This window comes from Narcine bancroftii, chromosome 4 (assembly GCF_036971445.1).
Source record: "Narcine bancroftii isolate sNarBan1 chromosome 4, sNarBan1.hap1, whole genome shotgun sequence".
Lineage (NCBI taxonomy): Eukaryota > Metazoa > Chordata > Chondrichthyes > Torpediniformes > Narcinidae > Narcine > Narcine bancroftii.
In genome coordinates, this window is record NC_091472.1 from 46,886,531 (window position 1) to 46,912,447 (window position 25,917).

The 25,917-nt window shown below is 41.5% G+C and overlaps 1 protein-coding gene across 2 annotated transcripts in view; it reads left to right on the top strand.

The window, feature by feature from the left end:
- The window catches only part of utp25 (UTP25 small subunit processor component), a 33,649-nt gene extending 8,302 nt beyond the window's left edge, over positions 1–25,347 (top strand). The window contains exons 4-13 of one of the 2 annotated variants that reach the window (XM_069931169.1): positions 15–200; positions 1,831–1,916; positions 5,487–5,897; positions 10,283–10,496; positions 12,987–13,189; positions 13,716–13,898; positions 14,610–14,722; positions 18,076–18,321; positions 24,213–24,473; positions 25,203–25,347. In XM_069931169.1, the coding sequence (XP_069787270.1) occupies positions 15–200; positions 1,831–1,916; positions 5,487–5,897; positions 10,283–10,496; positions 12,987–13,189; positions 13,716–13,898; positions 14,610–14,722; positions 18,076–18,321; positions 24,213–24,459 (1,889 nt within the window). In that variant the 3' untranslated portion in view covers positions 24,460–24,473; positions 25,203–25,347. Of the gene's footprint in view, positions 1–14; positions 201–1,830; positions 1,917–5,486; positions 5,898–10,282; positions 10,497–12,986; positions 13,190–13,715; positions 13,899–14,609; positions 14,723–18,075; positions 18,322–24,212; positions 24,566–25,202 lie in introns of those variants that run through there. The other variant, XM_069931168.1, reaches the window with a different exon arrangement.
- The last annotated feature ends 570 nt before the right edge of the window (positions 25,348–25,917 follow it).

A 25,917-nucleotide genomic window follows, 5' to 3' on the forward strand; every position in this document is an offset into this window, starting at 1 on the left:
ATATATTTTAACAGATGCATTCAATAATGCTGAAGCCAAAAACAGTACTACAGACAAAAATCTTGATGCAGAGATACACGGTAACGAAGATGCCAATGACACAGAAGCTGATTTCACTGATGTAAAGAATGAAGCCAAATTCTGTTTAGAAAGTAACTATGACGATGAAAATGAAGTTTCTTTCACAGTAAATAGTGAAGGTAGGATTTTTAAAATTTCCATTTGTGCTTGCTTTAGACAACTAGAATTTGTAGTCCATCGATTCAGTCTTTATCCCTATCACTCTGTTTTACACATGTAAATTGAACACAAGGGAATAAATATAAAGTTAATAAAATGCCTGTGTTGGATTTTAGATTTACAGAAGGAACTTCATTTCATTTAAATTTTTGAAATGCCTTATGAACTTCCAGAAGCTATTCAGGGGGAAAATTATAAGGGGAACATGAGGGGAAATTTCTTTACGCAGAGGGTGGTGGGGATGTGGAATGAGCTTCTGGCAGACGTGGTCGAGGCGGGATCATTGGTTACATTTAAGGAAAGACTGGATCGTTACATGGATAGGAGGGGACTAGAGGGGTATGGACCGGGTGCTGGTCAGTGGGACTAGGAGGGTGGGGATTTGCTACGGCATGGACTAATAGGGCCGAACTGGCCTGTTCTGTGCTGTAAGTGGTTATATGGTTATAGTTTGGCTCAACAGTCTATGCTGGTACTTTTTAAAAAAAATTCTTTACATAAACAGGAATTCTAAGACCCATAAATCCAGTAGTATAATTGTTTTACAAGTATGTGTGCTCTAGGTTCCTCTCACATTCCCGAAAATGAATGAGTTCATTCACTGTGAAATGCCCCCAGTATTCAGGTGAATGTAGAATCTGATGGAGAGTTGATGAGAACTTGAGAATGGGATCAATGCAAGATTAATATCAATATGTGCTTGATGGTAGGTATAGATTCATAGTACCATATGGTGCTATGTACAAAAAGAAGGCCAATGTCCTTGTCTGTAATGCAACTGATGGAGCACTGTTATCACTAGCAGGCAGCTGCAAAAGGTGTATTTTATTCCCACTCTTTGCCTTCTGCCAAATAGCCAATCTTCTATCCATACTAGTACTTTTCCTTTTTTTTGATACTGTATATGAAATTATCCTGGAAAGGGTTATCAATCTTTTTTTCCAAGGTGAGCAAAATAGAGAAGAGGCTGAACAAATCCTTCCTTATTTCAACAAGTTTCTTTTTAACCAAATAGTTAATTCCGGTTTTAAAAAATCTTCGATTATTGCAAAATTATTTGGTGGTTCAACTGCATTTTCTGATTCATGCCTTTATATTATAAAAATAGTTATAATTGTAAATGAACTATTTAATTTAAGATGCTGTTGTTTATTTGGAGGCTTTGTTTATTTTGGTGGTAAATCTGTGTAATTTGTTGTTATAGGTGGTGGTGAAGGTCATTCGCTATATTTAAGGCAGAGATTGATAGATTCTTGATTAGCCAGGGCATCAAAGATTATGGGGAGAAGGCCGTGGCTGAATGGGGAAAATGGATCAGTTTATGAATTTGTGGCAGGGCAAACTCAATGGGCTGAATACCCTATTTCTGCTCCTATATCTTGTGGTCTGATGGTCTCTGTATATAAGACTGGACAAATAGCTATGTACATCAATAATCATTAATTCTGAAATGTATCCAGAGAATGAAAAAATAGTAAGTAAATATTGTCTCATTGTGCTAGCTGGATGGCACATTGCTGGATTGTGAAAATTGTGACTCTATTTTGTTTTTGTGATTTTATTAAAAAATAATTCATTATTTCATTTCAGATCCATTTAAGCAACATGTGGACAAAGAACTAGACAGCAATGATCTGAAAATTCTAACCCAGGTTAAAGGTACCATGCAGTCAAAGGTAATGTCAGATTTTGCTTTACAAAGAAATTGTTTATATAACATATATTTTGGCGCACAAGTCAACCCCCATTTTTTAGCTTCATTTTAAGGGTTTTATGGTATATCCGGCGTATAAGTCAACCCCAATTTTCTGGATGTCTGAGTGGGCCCATTGACCCGCGTGTAAGTCAACCCCCAAAGATCATGATGCCTGAGATGGGCCGTTGGCCGGCATATACAACCCCCAAAGATCATTCAGATTGACCTACTGGGCATTGGCTGGAGGTGATTGCTATCATGGAGGGTCCATTGACACAACACAACTGGCAATGAAAGTATGAGGCGAATTTTAAGTTGAAAGTGATAGAAATGGCCAAGAAAACCAAGAACTGTGCTGGTGAAAGAAAATTTGATGTATATGAGAAATTGGTAAGAAATTGGAAGAAGAAAGAGACTTTTAAAAAAAAAATACTAAAAAAGGCAATGTTTTTTGAGAAAAGGAATCACTAGTTGGTCAAAGATGGAAATTCATGTTGAAGAATGGGAATGTGAACAGATGCAAGATTGCTACATAGTCAGTCACCTGAAATAAAATAAGAACATTTGCACTGCAGCAGGTAAATTTGCGCCCAGACCTCAGTAAAGATTTTGAGGCTGCAATAGGCTGGTTCAGTTGTTTCATGAACAGGAAAAATCTGGTATTACAACAAAAAACAAAATTTTTATAGAAACTACATAGATCTTGATCATAAAGTTGTATGTTTTCACCAGTTTATTATACATAACTGGCAGAAACACCAGTTTGCATTGGCAAATATTGGAAACATGGACAAAACGCCCATGAATTTCGACATGATGGACAATAGAACAGTGGAATGGAAAGGCGTTAAAACTCTACAAACCAGAAGTATAGGCCATGAAAGGACAGGTTTACTGTGGTGTTGTCATGCATGGCTGACGGGACGAAGTTAAGACCCATGGTAATCTTCAGACGCAAAACTAAACTGAAATTGAAATTCCTTGAAGGTATTTTTTCACATTTTCATGAAAAAGGATGGATGGATGAAATTGGTGTAAAACTATGGATTTTTACACCATTGTGTGGAACAGGCAGCCAGGGAGTTTACACAAAGAATGGAGTTTGCTGGTCTGGGATCTGTTTCAAAGCCACTTAACTGAGAAGACTAAAAGTAAATTAGCACTACATAATACTTACATGGTGATTATCCCGGGTAGTTTGATGTCTATATTGCAATCTCCCAATGTCTGCTTGAATAAGTCATTCAAAGACCATATGCATGAGGAATGGAATACATGGATCACAAGTGCAGAAAAGTCATTTACAAAAGGCGGGGCAATGCGTGCTGCCTCGCCTGATGAGCTATGTAACTTGGTGCTCAAGGCATGGAACAAAGTTAGAAACTGATAAAATCATTTAAAAAGTGCTGTATCTCCTATGCAATTGATGGGAAGGAAGATGATTTATTGTGGGACACTGATGACAAAGCTGAAACCATCTCAGCAGATACAGACTGGGTTCCATATGATGACTGTTTAAACAGTGAGAGTATGGATATGCTTGCCTCCATCTTTGCTTCAGACGATGATAGAGCCTTCGACATCGTGAGCAGGAAAGGGCTTTGGCAAATACTAGAGCGCCTCGGATGCCCCCCAAAGTTCCTCAACATGGTTATCCAACTGCACGAAAACCAACAAGGTCGGGTCAGATACAGCAATGAGCTCTCTGAACCCTTCTCCATTAACAATGGTGTGAAGCAAGGCTGCGTTCTCGCACCAACCCTCTTTTCAATCTTCTTCAGCATGATCTGAACCAAGCCATGAAAGACCTCAACAATGAAGACGCTGTTTACATCCGGTACCGCACGGATGGCTGTCTCTTCAATCTGAGGCGCCTGCAAGCTCACACCAAGACACAAGAGCAACTTGTCCGTGAACTACTCTTTGCAGACGATGCCGCTTTAGTTGCCCATTCAGAGCCAGCTCTTCAACACTTGACGTCCTGTTTTGCGGAAACTGCCAAAATGTTTGGCCTGGAAGTCAGCCTGAAGAAAACAGGTCCTCCATCAGCCAGCTCCCCACCATGACTACCAGCCCCCCCACATCTCCATCGGGCACACAAAACTCAAAACGGTCAACCAGTTTACCTATCTCGGCTGAACCATTTCATCGGATGCAAGGATCGACAACGAGATAGACAACAGACTCGCCAAGGCAATTAGCGCCTTTGGAAGGCTACACAAAAGATTCTGGAAAAACAACCAACTGAAAAACCTCAAAGATTAGCGTATACAGAGCCGTTGTCATACCCACACTCCTGTTCGGCTCCGAATCATGGGTCCTCTACCGGCATCACCTACGGCTCCTAGAACACTTCCACCAGCGTTGTCTCCGCTCCATCCTCAACATTCATTGGAGCGACTTCATCCCTAACATCGAAGTACTCGAGATGGCAGAGGCCGACAGCATCGAATCCACGCTGCTGAAGATCCAACTGTGCTGGGTATGTCACGTCTCCAGAATGGAGGACCATCGCCTTCCCAAGATTGTGTTCTATGGCGAACTCTCCACTGGCCACCGTGACAGAGGTGCACCAAAGAAGAGGTACAAGGACTGCCTAAAGAAATCTCTTGGTGCCTACCACATTGACCACCGCCAGTGGGCTGATATCACCTCAAACCGTGCATCTTGGCGCCTCACAGTTCGGCGGGCAGCAACCTCCTTTGAAGAAGACCGCAGAGCCCACCTCACTGACAAAAGACAAAGGAGGAAAAACCCAACACCCAACCCCAACCAACTAATTTTCCCCTGCAACCGCTGCAACCGTGTCTGCCTATCCCGCTTCGGACTTGTCAGCCACAAATGAACCTGCAGCTGACGTGGACATTTACCCCTCCATAAATCTTCGTCTGCGAAGCCAAGCCAAAGAAAGAAGAATTGTGCTGTTGTTTTCAATGAAGATTGTTGCATCTGGTTTATTTTGAATTTCAAGGGTTGATTTATACACCAAATCTGCTTTTCATGGGTTGACCTGTACGCCGAATTGGCATGGATTGGATTTTGAGCTGAATTTAAGGTCGCAAAAATATATCCAGCATACAAGTCAACCCCCTTTTTTTTGAGAGAGAAGAGAATTTTTGGGGGTTTCACGACTCGACTTGTATGTCGAAATATTCAGTAAATTTTTTTTTAGAATATTTCATTTGTACAAGGGCTGAGTGTCTAATAGTATTTGATGTACGTTGAACCAGTTGATGTGAGTAATGGATTATTTCAGAATGATGTTAAAGATATCTGATTAGGTTTTGGTAATTAGTCATGTTTTAATATTCTACTATTTGCTGTAATAAGTGTTACTGGTAATTGTATCTTACCTGTGAAAACATTGATTTGACACTGTCATTAATAAATATCCAACATTAGTTTTGTATACAGAAACAAATGAACTAGCTGACTTTTTTTAAAATAAAGGAATATTTATGTATTAAATGAATAATATAACTTTAAATTATAATTTTGTTACAAGATTTCTTTTGAAAACTTCTGCAATATTGTGTTTTTTTTTGGTAAGTGGAATAGTCTTGGGCAGCTGATCTGGTCCAGCCCCCTGTTAAAAGAAACTTCCATCAAAGAGTTATCATGTGAGTACTTGAAAAATCTCCACCTCCAAAAGCCTCTGGAAGCAACATGGCCTAAACTAAATCGTCAGACCCTCACAAAAGCTAAACTGAAGGAACAAAGATTATTTACATCATTACAGCAAGGACTCTTCTCTATAATGAATGCTTACAAGGACTTGTATTACCCAGAAAGGACAGCTACTCAAAATGGAGAAGAAGTTCGGCACACCTATTGTTTGCATGTAATAAATCACGTGTTAAAAGCAAATTCACAGGTGCTAAACAACAACACAAAGAATCGAGAAAGGAACGCTGATGATGACGGTGATGATTTGAGGGACCGGGGACTTGCAAGACCCAAGGTAAGAAGTACATCAACATGAAAATGGCATCTTGGTGTTTGCACATAATGTATTAAATTAGGATGCATTTTAAACTTTTCATATAAGGAAGTAGAAGTATCCCATGCTATCCAAGAGTAGAGTGTTCCTATGAAACATTTCGTCGCCTGAAATGCCGTAAAGCAAAGAAGCAATTACCATTATATGGGGAAAAATTTTTTGAGTGTTCCCAGACCCAAAAAGTAACCTATCAAATCATACCGGATTCATTTAATGCATTGGTTCTCAAACTTTTTTTGGCTGCCACCCTCTTGGTTTCCTGGCCACATCGCTAGAGCTCCCCTCCCCCACACACGCAGACACATACAACGGACACACTTCTCTTTTTTTCTCCCTTGCCCACTCATCACCTCTCACCTCCTGCCTCTCCTTCCTCAACTGGTGCTACCTGCAGGCCTTTCTCCTGGGGCTGACTCCTTTGCCCCAGGACTTTCCTTCCGAGACCTCTGCGCTCAGTACCTCCCTTACTCCGTCCACCCTTCCTCCTTCTCCTCCTGTTCACTCTCAACTTATTAAAATGCAGAAGCCAACTACAACACGGTGGCCACCGAGGTCAGCTCTTGCGAAACCTCCTTGTCGCGGTTTATTGTGTCTGGCCACAGCAACTGACTGCTTTTCACTAGGCTTTCTTCAAACAAGTGAAAATCCTCTTTGGATTAGTGAAAACAGGTAATAGTGAAGGTCTTTCGTAAAAGCCAAGTTCTTAAAGTGAATGAAAAGTGGGGGAATACCTGTAGAGATAAAGTAGTAGTGAAGTAGTATTGTCAAAGAGTATCAATAACACATTCTGTGGAATTGTATGATAATAAGTTTATTGTGATGCACAGGGCTCTCTATAATGTTTGGGACAAAGACACTTTTTTCCTTTATTTGACTGCGCTTCACAGTTTTAAATTTGTAATCAAACAGTTCACATGATTAAAGTGTACGTTCCAGATTTTATTCATGGTTATTTTGGTTACACCACTTTTAATACATAATCCTCTCATTTCAGGGCACCATAATATTTGGGACATTTGCCTTCACAGGTGTGAATACTCAGATATGTTTACTTGTTTCATTTATGCAGTTATAAGAGAGCTAGGCTTGCTTTTAAGCTTTTGATCACCTTTGGAATCTGTCGTCATTTTTCAATGTGAGGAATAGAGTTGTGCCCCTATGAAAATCAAAGAACCCATTACCAGATAGACCCGACATGATATTTCAAAGTTGTGATTATCAGAATCTGCTTTGAGTAAAGGTAGGTTGGGATCTACCTGTATCAACTTGGTTGCTTTTCCTTCTCTGAAGGAAATACTTCACCCCAATTAGCGCACACAGATCGCTTCCCACCACTATCACCCTCCCTAAACGTCATCGTTTCGGTGCTCCTTTTGTAGGGATGTCAAGGAAACGTGCTTTGTCCGACCCAATGCCTTTTTTTTTTAAAAAAGGTGACTTGGAACGCACGCGCAGATTGCCATCACTGTGGAGGGAGAAAGAGCGACAGCAATCTGCATAGGTTGCAAAGTGATGCCACTACTCTTAGTTACCAGGCATCATCTCAGGCTCCCAGCAGGAGTGGCGACGTTGGGTCAGCCTCCTGGCAGGAGTGGTGCAGAAAATGGCCTGTACCAGGAAACCCTGACTCGCGATAATTTCAGCTTACAATGCGAGTTATGGAACTGAACCCATCATAAGTTGGGGTCAACCTGAATGAGGTTGAAAAACAAGAATAAATCCATGAGATATTACCAAAATCAACAGTTTGGAACATCATTAAGAAAAAGAATTGTGGTAAGTTCAGTAATCACAGAGGGATAGGTATCCCAAGGAAGACCTGCAATGACGATGATAGAACGATCAAAGTCATGAAAAATCCCAAACAGATCAGAAACATTCTCCAGGAGGCAGCTGTGAATACGTCAATGGCGACTCTCCATAGACTTCATGAAAAGAAATACAGGGGCTAAACTGCGAGATACAAACCACTAGTTAGCCACCGAATGGATGGCCAGATTACAGTTTGCCAAGAAGTATTTAAGAGCCTGCAGAGTTCTGGAAAAAGGACTTGTGGACAGATGAGACCAAGATTAATTGTATCAGAGTGATGGCAAGAGCAAAGTGTGGAGCCGTAAAGGAACTGCCCAAGATTCAAAGCATACAACCTTTGCTATCCAAAGCATACCATCTTGCAGTGTAGTTTCTGCATGTGCGTGTTACCCAGATCATTACAGTCCAGGCCAAAATCGACAAGCTTCAGTCTTTCAAATTCAGTGTTGAAGCGTACCTCTTTGAAATTTGATGTCCAGAATTAATGATGAACTGATGGGAAGACTGGAATTGTGGTTGCTACAAACTCACAAGTTCATCCTGCATTGCTTTTGAAGAAATGTCCATCCACACGAGCTGTTGTCATAACACTCCTGGTCCTTTTGTAGGCGAGGCTCGAACTGGGCGGCCTCCACGAAGCTTCCAAGTCTCTGGCGCCCGTCTCTCCAAGTGACATTCACTGTTAGTCACAATCAAAAAGAACCTTGCTTCCCAAAAGACCCTCCCGGCACAGGTCAATCCACTGAAAAGGCCCAGACATTCACAGAGCAGGTTTTGCCTTGGATTCCACAAAAATGGCTGGCCACGAGGTGCTTCAAACAGCATTCTCTTCAGCCGCCAGAATGGTTCTCCCCTGCAAAATCACAATGTCTTTGCAAATGTATCAAAACTGGAACAGACTGTGACAAGCCTTCCCTCAGTTCTTCCAATGTATCGAATTGTGGCTGGACGGTGTTGGAGCTTGTGTGAAATGTTAACTGTGACCATTCAGTTCCTCCTGTCTATCCCTTACTTAAACGGGAGCTTGTAATAGTAGCCATCGACGTATCCACAGCTGCCTCTTGGAGAATGTTTCTGATCTGTTGGGGATTTTTCATGACTATGATCGTTCTGTCATCGGTATCCCAAATACCTATCCCTTTGTGATTACTGAACTTACCAGAATTATTCTTCTTAATGATGTTCCAAACTGTTGATTTTGACAATCCTAAGGTTTGGGCAATGTCTCTTACTGTTTTATTCTTGTTTTTTTCAACCTCTTAATGGCTTCTTTGACTTTCATTGGCACAACTCTGGTCCTCGTGTTGAAAAGTGGCAACTACAGACTCCAAAGATGATCAAAAGCTTAGATGCAAATCTAACTCATTACACCTGCACCAATGAAGCAATTAAACATGCCCAAGTACATAACACCTGTGAAGAAAAATGTCCCTAACATTATAGTGTCTTGAAATGAGGGGACTAGGTATTTAAAAAAAAGTACTGTCATTTCTACATGGTCAATCCGAAACCTATAAATAACCTTGAATAAAATCTGGAATGTGCACTTTAATTTGATGTGAATTGTTTGATTATAAATTGAAAACTGTGGAGTGCCGGGGGAAATAAAGGAAAAGTGTCTTTGTCCCAAACATTATGGAGGGCCCTGTATGTTGTACAAAGTGCATTGAAATTCTTACTTGCTGCAACCAAACAGGAATTTTACTTCAAAAATACTACAATGGTATACATGATTTGAATGAAAAAAAAAATCAAATGCAAAAAGGTACAGATAACATTCACAGTATTCTTGAGGGGAAAAAAAATGAATTTACAATATTGTAGGCAGTCCTTTTGTGGTGTCGGAGAAGTCTATGATTAGTGTAACAAGGTGAAGTTCATGAACCTGATTGGTGTTGGAAAGAATCTAGAACCAGTTAGATTTAGTTAATTGTGTTTTGAGTAAAAATCCTTTGGTAAACTGCTGTATACGCCACCAAGATTGCAATCGCAGCATACTGAAACATCTTTTTCTAACATGGAAACAGGCATGACATAGAATTAAACTAGTATTTGTGTGATAGGAGTGCATGATAAAATTGGTATATATTTAAAGATGATGCTTGCAAAATTTGTACAATTAGCCATGTTATTGTCACTATTGAGTAGACAATGGCCTGTAACTCTCAACCAGTAAGCAAATGTACATCTGTTTATTGTGCTTTCTAAAAATCGTTGATGAGATAAGCCCCTCTGATTTAATTTTTGGGACTATTAATATATATGGAGTGAATATCTCCACTAATAATGCAAAGAAAATGTTTTGATGAACGTGATAAATACTGGTGCATGTATATCAATGTGAATTAAATGCCTTGGATTTTGTGCAGGAGGGAGCTGGCAGTAAAACACTACTAGTTCATTTTGTTCTTGTGCATCTAGGTATTAATGCTGTTTGGAGAGATGGTTTGAGGATTGCTTATTGCTGTATTTGTCCATATATTGATTGCCAATCATTTTTTTAAAGAACCATAATTTTTTTAAATCACTTTCAGGTTCTTATTGTGGTGCCGTTTAGAGATTCTGTTTTAAGAGTAGTTCAAACTTTGATTGGTCTTCTCGATGTGAAAGATAAGATGGAAATAAGTAATAAGAAGAGATTTCGTGATGAATATGGCTGTCATCCAGATGACAAACCACCAAATCTAAAACGACCTGAAGATTATGAAGCCATCTTTGCGGGCAATGTCGATGATCATTTTCGAATAGGTAACTTTTTCATTTGTTGTATTGGTTGATGTATAAGAAAACAATCCTAGCTTGGGTGTGTAGCTATTCTGTTCAGTGAAGGACCTGGACCCACTTCAGTTTGCCTGTCTATGGCACCATCTAGCTTATCTTCTACTGTGCATTAGATCACCTAAACCACAGGACGCCCATGTCACATTGTTGTTCATGGGTTGTACCTTGGCATTCAACACCATCATACCAGCAAAAAGGATCTGAGGCTTTGTTCATCCCTCTGCAACTGGATCTGAGACTTCCTCATTGGCAGTGCAAATCAGTGGCAATATTTCCCCTCTGATCATCAACACGGGCATCCAAGTTTGATAGCTTAGCTTCCTGCTCTATTCTCTGTAAACGTGACTTCGTAGCCAAGTTTGGCTTCATCTCAATCGACAAATTTGCTGACAACACCACCCATATAACTGGAAACAATGGGTCTGAATACAGAAGGGGGTCAAAAAGTTTATTGGGTGGTGTCTGAACAATATTGTTATCAACGTCACCAACACCATGACACTGAGGAACAATGTAGCTGTCAACCTTGATGGGAAAGTGGAAGGGGATATTTCCTTTAAGTTCCTGGAAGTCGTCTTTCAGAGATCCTCTCCTGGAGCCAGAACATCGAAGCATCTGTAAAGAAAGGACACCAACTCCTCTATTTTCTAAGGAGTGGGAGGAGATCTGGTATGTCATCAAATACTCTCAAACTTCTAAAGGTACATTGGAAGGTATACTAACTGGTTGCTTTACAGTCTATTTTGGTAATTTGCATGTCCAAGAATGCAGAGGAAGTGGCAAATAGTGTGGTCCATCAGAGGCTCTGACCTTCCATTCACTGAAGGCCCCTATCACTCCACTCACAACCTCTTCTCACTGCTTCCTGAGGGCAGAAGGTGCAGAAGCCTGAAGACCAGTAACTCTAGGTTCAAGAACAGATTCTTTCCAACAGCTCACTCCCCTCCCCCTAAAATCTGGTTCAACCACTACTCTGCAATTTACAGTCCAAATAAACCCTTCAACCAGCATATCTTTGGGATGTGGGAGGAAACTAGACATTTTTATTTATTTTTTTTCGGTTCAACAGTCAATTTATTACACAGCACAAGAATAAAACTTAACAGAGCTCTGGGTCACTCATTAGTTCATAGGTCACCTGCTCCCCAAGACTGACCCCTATTGTCCAGTTGGCTCAGTTTATATAGATCAACCTTATCAGACAGAACAAAAGTTGGCTTCCTTTACTTGATTTCATTATCATACAGAACAAAAGTTGTCTTCCTTTGCTAGATCTTTTTGCATAAGGGTTTGAAGTGGAAACGCGTGTCGCAGTAAGAACATGCAAACTCAAAAAACACAATGCTGGAGAAACTCAACAGGTCAAACTGTACATTATATAGCAAAGATAAAGCTACATAACCAAATTTCGAGCTTGATCCCATCATCACAAAGTATGAGCAAAATATCGGCAGGCACCTGAACAAAATAGTGGGGGGGGGGGGAGGAGCACAGACCCACAGGCAGGAGGTAATAGGTGCATAAGGGAGGGAGGATGGCTCTGAATGGAGAGGGAGGGAGTGGAGAGCTGGAGGAAAGAAGACAGAGGGATAGGGAAGAGAGGGAGAGTGTGGAGCAAGCTGGCAGATACTGGAGAAGTCAATGTTAATGTCATCCATTTGGAGAGTGCCAAGGCGGAATATTGGTGTTGCTTCTCCTATTTGTGTGTGGCCTTGGTTTGGCAGTCCATGAGGCCATGGAGAGACATTTCAGCACAGGAGGGGGGTGCAGATTGAAATAGTTGGCCACTGGAAAATCCTAGTCATTGATACAGATGGAGTGAAGGTGCTCAACGAAGTGATCTCCCAGGCTGTATGTAGGCTCACCGATGTAGAGACGGCCATAATGGGAGTAGCGAATATAGTAGATAACTCCCACAGATTCTCAAGTGAAGTGTTGCTTCAGTTGGAAGGTCTGTCTAGGGCCCCAAGGGGTGATGAGGGAGTAAGTATGGGTGTAAGTGTGGCACTTCCTGCAACTGCAGGAAAGTGCCAAGGGGGCTATTAGTGGAAAGGATGAGTTAGGATTGGACCAGGGACATTAGAGTATTGAAGCAACAGCTTGATTAGTGTCACTATATCACTCAGTATTTGATGTTCCAGTTTTGTTATCAGTGAATAATTAAATAATTTGTTTTTCCTTTATAATTACTCGTATGTTTTTAATCTATTTTCATAAGTGTTCGCATCACTATCTTGACAGTCATCACCCTCATACCTCTTCACCAAAGGGTATTTTGGGTTTTTCCTATATTGTGACTGAATTGAACTAAATTCACATCAGCCGGGTGTCCCCAAGACCACGTGGGACTGTAAAGCTGCCCACATAATAAATATATTCATGGAGATATAGAAAATTAGAGGAGAACATCTTCATTATTCATAAACTAAGTTATGCTTGTTTGTTTCTATAATGCAGGTGTGGCCATCCTTCGAAGGAGCATAAGATTGTATGCGCCATTTTATTCTAGCGATATCATAATTGCTTCTCCACTGGGTTTGCGGACAATTATCAAAAGTGAAGATGATAAGACGAGCGACTTTGATTTTCTTTCCTCTATAGAAATATTAATAATTGACCAAGCTGATGTATATCTTATGCAAAACTGGGAACATGTCTTGGTAAGAAGCTGCTTTCAACAGTCCTCTTCAGTGGAATTTTAAAAATATATATTTATATATATCAGAGGTACATATTCCTTTCAGGGCTTATTAATAATTTGGGATTCACATATCAGCTGGCAAAATTAGGAAGAGTGAAGGGTTTGGTTGGATAAATTGAATTTATTAACTATTAGTCTTCCCCAATATTGAAATTTTTTTAAAAAGCCATGGATATCTTCAAACTTTTTGCTGTTTTGTATAGAAGAAACTGTTTCATCAAATGAAAATAAAATTGACAATGCCTGATATGCTCAAAAAATTGGCATGTTCATTGTGATATAAAAGTTTTGGTGGCTTTACAAAAATAACAAAATATTCATCACCAATTTTTGAAACTGTTAATCTTTTCAGAAAAGCAAAAGAAAGGCTGAGCATTCACTTTATTTATACCCCTCGTGAACTTGTAATCTGTAATGTCTCCCTGATAGTAGATTTGCTGGTGTAAGTTCAATAATTTTCAATTGTACATTCTCGCTCATTACAGCATCTAATGAAACATCTAAACCATTTACCTCGTGAATCGCATGGAGTGGATTTCTCTCGTGTGCGTGTGTGGTGTCTCAACAATTGGTCCAAGTATTACAGACAGACTTTGATCTTCAGCGCACTCCAGAATCCACAGATTAATTCTATTTATAATAAACACTGCTTCAATTATAAAGGACAGGTTTGTTTGTCAAAGGCTTTATTGAATTGGTTTATTTTATAGTTTAGGAATTATTTGTTCACTGATTTTAATTGTATTTAATTTGATTGAAACCATTCATAAATCACATTTTTTAAACATTAATCCAATCATACACATATTTCAGTTTGCACTTGTTTCTGAATTGTCCTGTGTGTGGATTGCAGAGGCCCTGCAAGATAGTAATATTTACTCAAGACTATTATTTAAACACACCATGCAGCCAATAGAATATTTTTATTGATTAGCTGTTTTTAATTCGGAGCTGCTGGAAAGGCAAAGAATATTATGTTTAATTTGCAGTGAAGTGCAAAGTGCATATTAAACAGTCTTACCACTTTTTTCCAGCTCCTTAATGTTTTTAGGACTTGTGCTTGGTCTAGAAACATGGAAAACCATGGTTCTACATCTTTCCCATAACTGCTTTTGCAAAGCAAAGTGCTTGCTTACTCTTCAGAGGAAGATCACCTCATTTTTGTTTGGTAACTTTTATCTTTTCACTTTTTATTGTGTAGGAAACTTGGATTACTTAAAATATGCTATATTTGTATTGCTATAAATGAGTACACTAGGTTATCTTGACTTCATGTGTGTTTATCCACAACCCACTTAAAACACCATAAAGCATCTTGGCTAAAGTCAGTGTTAGTTGTTCAGGAGAATGAAGGTCCTGATTCTGCTTCTGTCTTTCAGGTGGCAGTGAGAAACATGCCTCAAACTGGTTCAATCTGCCATGTTGTGGTGCAGTTGCCACATGTTTTCCAGCGAGTGGATGTCTCTAGCTTCACAGAATTGACCGATACAAGGTATTCCTACATGTTTAAGAATTTATTTGTAATAAAGAATTGAATTAAATTTGAATTGTCTTTGGTGAAACTTTAGCCAGGCAAAAAATAGAAAAAGAAAAAGAGAATTGGATGATTATTGTTATTAATAATCACATTGGAAACTCAAATATGCAGGATATATATATTTGCAAATAAATTGATCTCTGCTTTGTCATAACTAACAATTCTAAACCATTCTATTTCTAAGAACAGATGCATTTGATTTAATTGAATAGACAAGTGGTTTTTGAAGATTAGGAAACAGTTTGTAACCGGCTTAACTTATTTCTGTTAGGAAGACATTGGTTTGTTACTTGTTTGCTTTCTTGAAGTTGATGCTATGCTCTATTTATTCAAAAATATTAAAAATTTCAAGAGCCATGACTGATTGAGAGCCCACTAAAGACTGACTAGTATGGTATTATGGAAAATTTGCATAGTTGGAGGTGCTGTTTTTCAGATAAATTTCTAATCTAAGATGTTCATGCAGGTAGAATGTAAAGCTTCCTTTGATACTAATTAAAGACAAAGAATGTTCTTCTAGTAACCCAGCTGATATTCCCTCTACCCATAAAATATATTGACAAGCTAATTGTAGACTTTAGTGCAAATTGACTTTGTTTAGCACCTAACAATGCATCGCATTACATTGATTGTTAACCACTGTAAAGAAATGCTCTGGAGCAGCCATTCTCAAAGGGGAGTGTGTTTTGGGTGGTGGCTGCAGCACGTTTAAATAAAAGCCTTCTTTTCTTTTCACCTCTCGTAGCAAATATATTTTGGTTTTTTTATGTAGTCAGTAGGAAAGAAGTATGGAATAAACCAAAACTTGACTGCTTCACAGGAAAGGGGCCCATAAACTTTGAGCAGAGTCCTAGGGACCATTAGCAAAAAACAAAATGGAGAATGGCTGCTCCAGAGGGACATGTCTATTTAACCTGTTGATGCAGGACTATCTCTGAGGATTAAGAACCAATTCTGATTTTTTTAAATCACGAAGTAGTTGATCAAAGTGGACATAATTTTCCATGTTGCAAAAACCTCTTAAGAACTATTTGAATCCTGGGTATGTGTGTCATTTGTTCTTGAAACACAATGTACACCCTTAATAGAGATGAAAAAGTTGTAATCTGATTTGTAATCAACAAATTTATGTTGGCTAGATAATTGGCCATATTGGCAAAATTATTCTGAATAGCACTGATAAACTCCAAACCTTCATAAAATTGAAAATAAGAATCAAAATATTTATGGGAATTAATTAGAAATGTTTGACATATTTTATTCATTCAGATAAGAACTGCAGTTGTCCCAGAACAGCATTTAGTTACTTATTGCTGCAGGAAGTTTGTCTCCATTACACTATTAACAAACAATAACATCTAGGTGAAGTGTTTAAACAGAGTTCGTTGTTATAATAATTGATGACCATTTATAAAGATTTTGCATAGCAATTGAAGGGAATGCTGGAGATACAGTGGTTGCTATTGGACAACAGAGTTGCTGCATCAGCTTTGTTACTAGGAAACAAGTTAATGTAATCTTTGCAGCAAACACTTCTTATCACATAAGTGGTAAACTAATCAACAAACTCCAAGACCTGGGAGTTAACACCTTTCTGTGTAATTGGATCATGGATTTCCTCACCTCCAGACCACAGTCAATGAAGATTTGTAAGGACATCTCTTCCACAATCTTCATCAGTACTGGAGCACCACAGGGCTGTGTTCTTAGCCCCCTGCTCTACTCAGTTTGCACCTACACCTACAATTGTGTAGCTCGGTATGACAATAAGACCATCTACAAATTTACTGATGATACCACTGTAGTAGGTTGTATAAATGAAGGGGATGAGTCAGCCTACAGGATGGAGTCTGAAAACAACTTTGCACTTAATGTCACCAAAGTTAAGGAGCTGATTGTTGACTTCAGGAAAGCCAGAGGTAGACAATCCAGTGATCATTGGGGGATCAGAGGAAGTGAGGGTGAGCAATTTTAAGTTCTTGGGAGACACTATCTTGGACGATCTTTCCTGGACCCAACACACCAATGGCATGGTGAAGAAAACATGTCGGTGCCTTTACTTCTTGAGGAGTTTGCGGAGATTTGGTATGACACTAGAAACCCTGGCAAATTTCTTTAGGAGTGTGGAAAGTGTGCTCACTGGCAGCATCATGGTCTTTATGCTCAGGGGAGCACCAATACCCCTGAGCATAAAGCCCTCCATCTGCATCGCCATTCAGTATGTGACCCTTCGATTGGAACATAGAACAGTACAGGCCCATTGGCCCAGTGTTGTGCTGACCTTTATATACTTACACAGTGGAACCCCGATTTTTAACATGACCTCATTTAAAACAAACTGAGAAATAACACGATCAGCCACTGGACCCCTTATTTTTCTTCTTTCTGGAATTGAAATTGTTTTCAGATCAAAATTGGATGCACTGTTGACACAGCCCAGGACATCACAGACAAAACCATCCCCACTATTGATTACATCTACAGGGAACACTGCCATCAGAGAGCAGCAGCAATCATCAAAGACCCTCACCACCCAGCACATGCTCTATTCTCGCTACTGCCATCAGGGAAGAGGTCTAGGTGCTACAAAACTCGCACCACCACGTTCAGGAGCAGTTGCTGCCCCCCCACCATCGGACTCCTCAACGACAAACTCAGACTCATTTAAGAACTCTTACTTGTGCACTTCATTGATTTTCTTTTTGTTCTCTCTGTATTGCACAGTCAGTTTGTTTACATTCTTTATCTGTTTACAGTTCTTTGTTTATATGTTTATGCTGTGTACAGTTTTTTTTGCACTACCAATTAATGGGTAATTCTGCTGTGTCCGCAGGAAACACAATCTCAGGGTTAAATATGTCATGTATGTACTCTAACAATAAATCTGAAATCTGTACAGTTTGCAAGACAGTGGTATTGATCAAAATTCTGTGAGAAAGAAATTGAGTCAGCTAATAATTAAATGCTGATTTTAATTAGAGAAAGCAATGGAATCAAAAATCCAGATATAATTCCATTGTTTGAACAGGAACACTGTTGCATAGAAACATTAGTTAATTTAGTGAGATTCTCAAAAATTATTGTTAATGGCACCTTGGATTTTTAAAAATTTTTACTGTTTGGATTTGAAAGGTTTGGAGGGTTATGGGACAAATTGGTCAAATTGTGGATGGCACAACAAGCTGAGACAAAGGGCCTGTTTATATGCTGTATAACTCTTGAGTCTCAGATATGAACCAATAATGTATTAATTTTAGTGTTTGATATCAAATGTTCAAATGCTTTTGAATATTTTTTTTACCCCTCAGGTTTGAATTTTTCACTAAGAAGATTTTACCTCAATATAGAGAAGCAGTCATGTCCCACACGTTGATCTACGTACCAAGCTACTTCGATTACGTTCGACTCAGGAATTATTTTAATCACGAAGAACTGAATTCTTCTCATATTTGTGAATACAGCAAAAGATCTACTGTTGATCGAGCAAGATATCAGTTCTTGAAGGGGGAAAAATCTTTTCTCCTCTTCACTGAACGGTTCCATTTTTATAAACGGTGAGATTTCTCTGGGGGTATTGATGTAATGATTATGTTACTGCACTAGTAATCTGGAGGACAGAACCAAAATCTTACATTGAAAACGTATTCTAGCAAGTGGAGAATTTCAATTTATTTAATTAAATCAAGGAATTATGTAGGGTTATTCAAATGTCATTAAAAACCAGAAACACAGGCTAGCAACACTAAACACTTTACATATTCACATACAACCATTCCTCCATGTGGCACATCATTCTGGGGGTATCTTGACTACATAGCACCTGACAGTTCAAAAAGGTGGATTGCCATCGTCTTAACAAGGCAATTGTAGGTGGCATTAAATTCTTGTTTGCCAATCTGTATTCCAAAATTTTAGGGCTTTACTGAATTATTTTTCATTATTAGCTTAGCCTACAGTTTTCTTGTTTACTCATGAGTTCTCAATGAATATGGAGTGATTGTCTTCCATTCCTGATTGCAATAATATTTTATGCTCTGCAGGAACTGAGAAAACAAGTTGTTGCAGCCATGTTCTACTCGAAAGAAGATACACATGTAATGTAGTCAGGTTAAGCTCTGAGCTTTATGAGGGCTCAGGCCTGACTTTTATACTTGCACTGTTCTTGCTGTGGCCCCCCTGTGCCTGACGTCACAACATGCATAACAAAAGCGGGCTTCCCACACGTGGGTACTTTCTTGCATAACAATGCCCTTCCCCACACGCTGTCCCTGTCTGTTGGCTGCGCAGCAAGGCCAGCGCCATTTTGGGGTCACTGGCCTTTAAGCTGCCCTTGTTGTTCACTCGCCAGTTCACTTGTTGGGGCCAATGCCGCTGCGCGGGCTGCTGGCCTTTGGTTGCGCTCACCGCCCAGATTGCAGGCTCAATCGCCAACGCCACGTGCCACCACATGACCCCTCCCCCTCAGAATCGGCAGTATTGTCCTTGGTGCACGGAGGAAAGTCTCTGCAGCCTTCAGTGGCCTGCCTCTTCAGTGTGGTGTTGGTGTCTTGACCGGAGCATCGGGTCCAGGTGTGCCGCTTCACCCTGTTTGTGGTGAAGATCTCCGTATTTTCTCCGACCTCTAGCTCAGCGTAGCCCCATTGTTGCAGATGACCTGGAATGGACCCTCGTATGCCCTCTGAAGTGGTGGACGATGTGGACCCCTGCAAATGAAAACATACAGTCCTGCAGGTCTGTGGGTATGTTGGTCCTCATGTATCCGTGCCTGGAAGGTGGAATCAGGACCAGGTTGCTGACTCTTTCCGTTAGCCTGCTGAGGAACACTGCCGAGTTGTTATGCTGTCCGCCTGGGGATGGTACGAATTCTCCTGGCACCACCAGTGGAGCTCCATAGGAGAGTTCGGCTGAAGAAGTGTTGAGGTCCTTGGGTGCCCAACAGTGCCCATGGTAGCTCATCTACCCAGTTGGGTCATTGGAGTCTGGTCACTAGCATGGTTTTGAGGTAGCTGGGGATTTGCTGCACCAACCCATTGGACTGTGGGTGGTAAGCTGTTGTGTGATACAGCTGGGCACCCCACAGGCTGGCACGGTTGAACCACAGACTGGAGGTAAACTGGGCCCCTCTGTCAGATGTGATGTGGGACAGTAACCCGAACCGTGCCGCCCAGGACGAGTTTGGTGCACGAGGTTCTGGAAATGTCTGCCAGCGGGACTGCTTCTGGCCATTTGGTGAAGCAGTTGACCATTGTGAACAGATAGCAGAAACCCTGGGATACCAGCAAGGGTCCTGCTATGTCCACGTGGATGTGGTTGAACCTTCGTTCTGTGGGTTCAAAGTATTGAGGTGGAGTCTCGGTGTGCTGCTGTACCTTGGTTGTTTGGCACCGTGTGCCCACCTGCTGACCTGTTTCTCCAATCTGTCACACATATTTGCTGGCCACCAGCTGGACCGTGGTCCTGATGGATAGGTGAGCCAGTACATGATGAAGTCGAAAACCTATTGTCTCCAAGCCACCAGGACGATGGGTACGACCTGACTGATGGCCACATCGCACAAGAGGGTGGTGTTACCTGTGCTGACTGGGATGTCCTGGAGCTGCAGTCCCGATATGGCAGTTCTGTATTGGGACATCTCCTTGTCTTTCTGCTCCGCCTCCACCAGTGTCATGAAGACCACTCCCCTTGATAACACATGGATACTTTGCCTGGACAGTGCGTCGGCCACCACGTTGTCCTTGCCGGAGATGTGCCTTACATCTGTGGTGTACTCTGAGGTGTGAGGTGTCATTATAAGGCAAAAGTCAAGGGCTTGTGATCTGTGAAAGCTGTGAAGGACACGCCCTCTAGGAAGTACCTGAAGTGGCAGATGGCTAAGTACAGCACCAGTAGCTTTCTGTCAAAAGTGCTGTACTTCAGTTCTGAAGGCCACAAATGTTTGCTGAAGAATGCCAACTTCCTTTGATATGCTGCTCCAGAACTCCGCTGATCGCCATTCCTGAGGCATCCACCATCAGGGCCATTGGAGCATCTGATCTGGGATGTGCCAGCAGGCCGGCATCCACCAGGGCTTCCTTAGCCTTCATGAAGGCTTCTGCTGACTCCTCATCCCAGGTGATACCCTTCGCCTTGCCTGCCGTCCGAGTGAAAAAGGGCCACATGATCTGGGCAGCTGAGAGGATGATCTTGTGATAGAAATTGATCATCCCACAAACTCCTGTAGTCCTCTGGTCGTGTTGGTCTGGGGAACTTCTGGGTAGCCTCCCCTTTCTGGGTAGCCCTGGTTATCCTGTGGCCCAGGAAGTCGATGGGCTCCAATCCAAAATGGCATTTGGCTGGGTTGATCGTCGAGCCAAACTCACTCAGTTGGGTGTAGAGTTTGCGGAGGTGCGCAATATGCTCCTCTTGGTTCCTGCTCGCCACCAGGATGTCGTCCAGGTCTCATCCCACTGCCTACATAAGTCGCTGGAAGGTCTGTGCGGCATTCTTTAGCCCAAACCACATTCGGAGGAATTTGAAGAGGCAGAACGGGGTGATGATGGCAGTCTTGGGGATATTATCAGGGTGCACCAGGATCAGATTATATCCCCGCATGAGGTTCATCTTGGAGAAGATTCTTCCCCTGTGCAGGTTAGCCACGAAGTCCTGAATGTGCGACACAGGTACCGATCCGTTCTTATGGCCTCGTTGAGCTGATGGTAGCCGGTGCATGGTCTCCAGCCCCCAGTTGCTTTGGGTACCATGTGCAGGGGAGAAACCCATGGGCTGTCCGACCACCGTACGATTCCAAGCTCCTCCATCTTCCTGAGTTCCTCCTTTAGAGCTGGAGCTTCTATGGAGGAAGGCATCTTGCCCTTGCGGAGAGCGGCGGGCCCTGGGTCAGGATGTGGTGCTGTACTCTCTGTTGGGGCATCACCATGGTGAATTGGGCATGAACACTGCCGGGAACTCGGCCAAGATCCTGTGTACTTGTTGACTGATCTTTGTATGGAGTCCAGGTGGAGTGCTGGGAGTCTGGCGTCTTTGAGGGGGAAGGTTTGAAAAGTCTTGGCATGCACCAATCTTCTTCCCTTGAGGTCCACTAGCGGGCTTTGGGCGCGCAGGAAGTCTGCCCAAGAAGCAGCTGTTCCACTGCAGCCAGCATGAACACCCATAGAAGAGGCTGCCTCTCAACTGCAGTTGGACCTGTGGGTACCATTGGTCCGAATCTGCCTGTTCCTGGTGTCCTGTCCCGACAGGGGGAGGTTGCTGATCTCTGTTCCTGTGTCCATGAGGAAGCATCGTTTAGACTGGCGGTCCCAAATTTACAGGAGGCTGTCTTGGTGGCCAGCCAACGTGGTCATTAGCAACGTCTGGCCCCGGTGTTTCCCTGAAATGCTCAGGTGCCCCATCTTTGGTGGTAAAAACACCATTGGTCGTCTGGATCACCTCCTCTGGGGTGTTGCTGTTCTCTCAGCGGCTCTGCACGGATCTGGCTGTGGGGTTTCGTGATGAGCCCTACGGATGCCAAGCACTCTCTTCTGGTTCCACAGAATGTCCGCTCATGCTGCACCTTTCAGGCTGCTGCTCCAGTAATGCCTGCTCAAACATGCTGCAGGGCTCGTGTTGGCCCAGGAGGGCCAGCATCTCGTTCATGTGGGCTGACAGGGCCCTGTCCCCCTAACCTGCCCGAAGGTCTCAATCAGCAAGTCCTTGAAGACAGTGTACGTGCCTTCCAATGGGGGCTCCTGGATGAAGTTGGCCACCCAGCCTGCGGTGTTGGACAAGGGCACTCACCACGTGGTAGTACCACGTGGTAGTACCAGGTGGATTCTGCTGTGATCTGCCAGATTTGGAACTGTGCCTCAGCCTGGTCAAGTCACACCTATGGTTGATTCGTCCAGAAGGTCGGCAGCTTGAGTGCAACTGCATTGACTTCTGCCTGTTCACTCATCGCTGGGTTTAAATGCTGTCTAAACTGTCAGAGTCATCAATTGTAGCCACGCACTACTGAAAAGAAGACATAGCGTAGTCAGTTTAAGCTGTGAGTTTTATTAGGGCAGGCCCAACTTTTATACTTGCACTATTCCTGCTGTTTTCCCCCCTTGGCTGACATCACAACATGCATAGCAAAAGTGGGTTTCCTGTGCACAGGTACTTTCATAACAATGCCCTTCTTCCCCATGCACTGTCCCTGTCTGTTGGCTGCACAGGAAGGCTAGCGTCATTTTGGAGTTGTTGGCCTTTAAGCTACCCTTGCCATTCACCCACCAGTTCACTTTGTTGGGGCCAGTGCCATTGCATGGACTGCTGGCCTTTGGTTGCATTCGCCACCTCGCCGTGGTGGGCTGCCACATTGTAATATAAAATACTACTTGATAGGAGAAAGGCTGACTGTACAAATCTGATAGGCATACTGCAGAACTGAAGCCCAATGCACATAATGTCTTTATAATCTTGTATTGTGAGATTACGTCAGAGGGGATGTTGTAGATAGACTTTTTTATTAGCTTGCTTCCAACCTTCATTTGTATATATTTTTGGACCGTTGCTGCTTAGATATGTTTTAATATTTTATTGTTGCCCTTTAATTCCTTATCTAAATTCATCTCTTTTTGAGCTAGAATGATTGGATTCAGTTTGTGGTCAATTGCACTGTTTTCTTTTCAAGTTAATTCTTTTGAAATTGGCATAAACAGAAAATATTTGCAGAATTTTAATTAGTTACAGCTCTGGTTTCCATTTGAAAATGTTGCTTTAGTGGTACGCCCCACTGAAAAATCTGCCTATTTTAACATTAATCATATTCTCCCTGTATTTCCATCCACTGCTCGATTTGAAAAGTCACGCACACACTGAAGGCAATTAGTAATAATTAATCTATGAACTCAAGTGTCTTTTGGGATGTGATGAGGAAACTGAGACACCCAGAAGAAACCCATGTAGTCACAGGAAGAACATGCAAGCATCCGGGTCATTGGAGCTATGAGGCAGCTGTTCTTCCAGATGTCACTAGGTTTCTCATGGGAATCTGATTTCATGAGGGGGGGGTAAATTCATTTTCAATTATTTGCATCGTTAGTATTCCTGAATGTTTTTGTGAATGTTTTTAAAGTAGAGTTTTTGAAATACTTCAAATTGCACAAGTTTATGTTAGAGTTTGTATTTTGATTTATGTAAACGTTGAGCAGAATTCCTGGCAAGGACCCAAACAAAAGTTGTGAAAAGAAATCAATTTTATTTGCACTTAGTCTGATGCAACAGGTCTTTTGATGGATTAGGGCAGTTGAATTAAATATTGAAGTATATGAAATCAAGTAAATACACAATTTAAGAACTCTCCCAACAGTAGGCTAGTCAAACATGTATTTCTGTCGTAAATATAGTTTTGCCTATTACAGTGAATGAGAAATAAACTGTTTTTGTATGACAAATGTGATCTTAAAAATTGTCACTTTTTTAAATGTAGGTACACCATAAAGGGCATCAGACATCTTATTTTCTATGAGCTTCCTACATATCCACATTTCTACAGTGATATCTGCAACATGCTGAAAGCAGAAAATAGGGGCGATGAAGCCTCCTGGACTTGTACCGTTTTATATTCAAAGTATGATGCTCAAAAGCTAATTCCTGTAGTAGGAGTAGAACGTGCTGCCCATATGATGAAGTCCAACAAATCCATCCATCTGTTTGTGACAGGAGATGACTTGTAAGATGTACTCAAATGGTAATAATTTAACAATTTTTCATTGGTCAATTCACAGTCATGTTTGGAATGTAAAATTGTAAATAAATTATTAGTCTAACATTCTTATTGAAGAGCATTGATCAGCCTGTTTCTTTTTCTCCTTTTAATATCGAGTATACATCCTAATGTTATGTATCTTCCAGTTAATTGATAATATTTTATTGTAAAATATAACTCCTATAATGTAGAAAACAACACAGGAAAAGGCCTTTTGATCTTCAATGTCTGCCGATTTTAAACTACCTATTATCTCAAATCCCTCCCCATTCAATACCTTTTAAATATGTGATCATACCTTCTTCCACCACTTTCACTGGCATAGTCAATGAAGATGGTCTTTTCCCAGTGTGGAAATGTCAATTTCTTGCGGGCATAGCTTTGAAATATATATTCCCACTCTCACATTTAAAGCTATGCAATAATCCAAAAAGACAGGTGATGCATGACAGAATGGAACAGCAGTTTTCATGGGAAACTAACTTGCACATTGATTGGGTGAATCTAGTTGGTTGAGGCAGGCTTGAGAAGGACTTCATAGATAGCATCCCTGATAGCTTTCTTAAATAGAATGTTTCAAGATTTCTTTGATTGTCATGTCATTTTTAAAAAAAAATCAAGAATAGACTTTATTCTCAATAAATTTTTTACAAAAAAGGAAACTGTTCAGTCTTTTTTACATCCATAATGTTGGTCATATCCATCACACAGCATCGAGTCCACGCTGCTGAAGATCCAGCTGCGCTGGATGGGTCACGTCTCCAAAATGGAGGACCATCGCCTTCCCAAGATCGTATTATATGGCGAGCTCTCCACTGGCCACCGTGACAGAGGTGCACCAAAGAAAAGGTACAAGGACTGCCTAAAGAAATCTCTTGGTGCCTGCCACATTGACCACCGCCAGTGGGCTGATAACGCCTCAAACCGTGCATCTTGGCGCCTCACAGTTTGGCGGGCAGCAGCCTCCTTTGAAGAAGACCGCAGAGCCCACCTCACTGACAAAAGGCAAAGGAGGAAAAACCCAACACCCAACCCCAACCAACCAATTTTCCCTTGCAACCGCTGCAATCGTGTCTGCCTGTCCCGCATCGGACTGGTCAGCCACAAACGAGCCTGCAGCTGACGTGGACTTTTTACCCCCTCCATAAATCTTCGTCCGCGAAGCCAAGCCAAAGAGAAGAGACATTGTTAAATTTGTTCCCCATTACCACCTTGTAATTTCTTCCCCCTGTTTTTTAAGGGACTTTCCTTCGGTCACAGCCCTTCAATGCCTGGTTATGGGAGGACTCTAGACTGTGGTCCTCACCCACAGTATCCTCACGTTGGCTGCACCAAGCCTTATTGTCATGTTAACACAGAAAATGAAATATTACACAAAATCTCCTTTTGTCTGCTGTAAATGGGTCACTATTAGCATTGCCTGGCA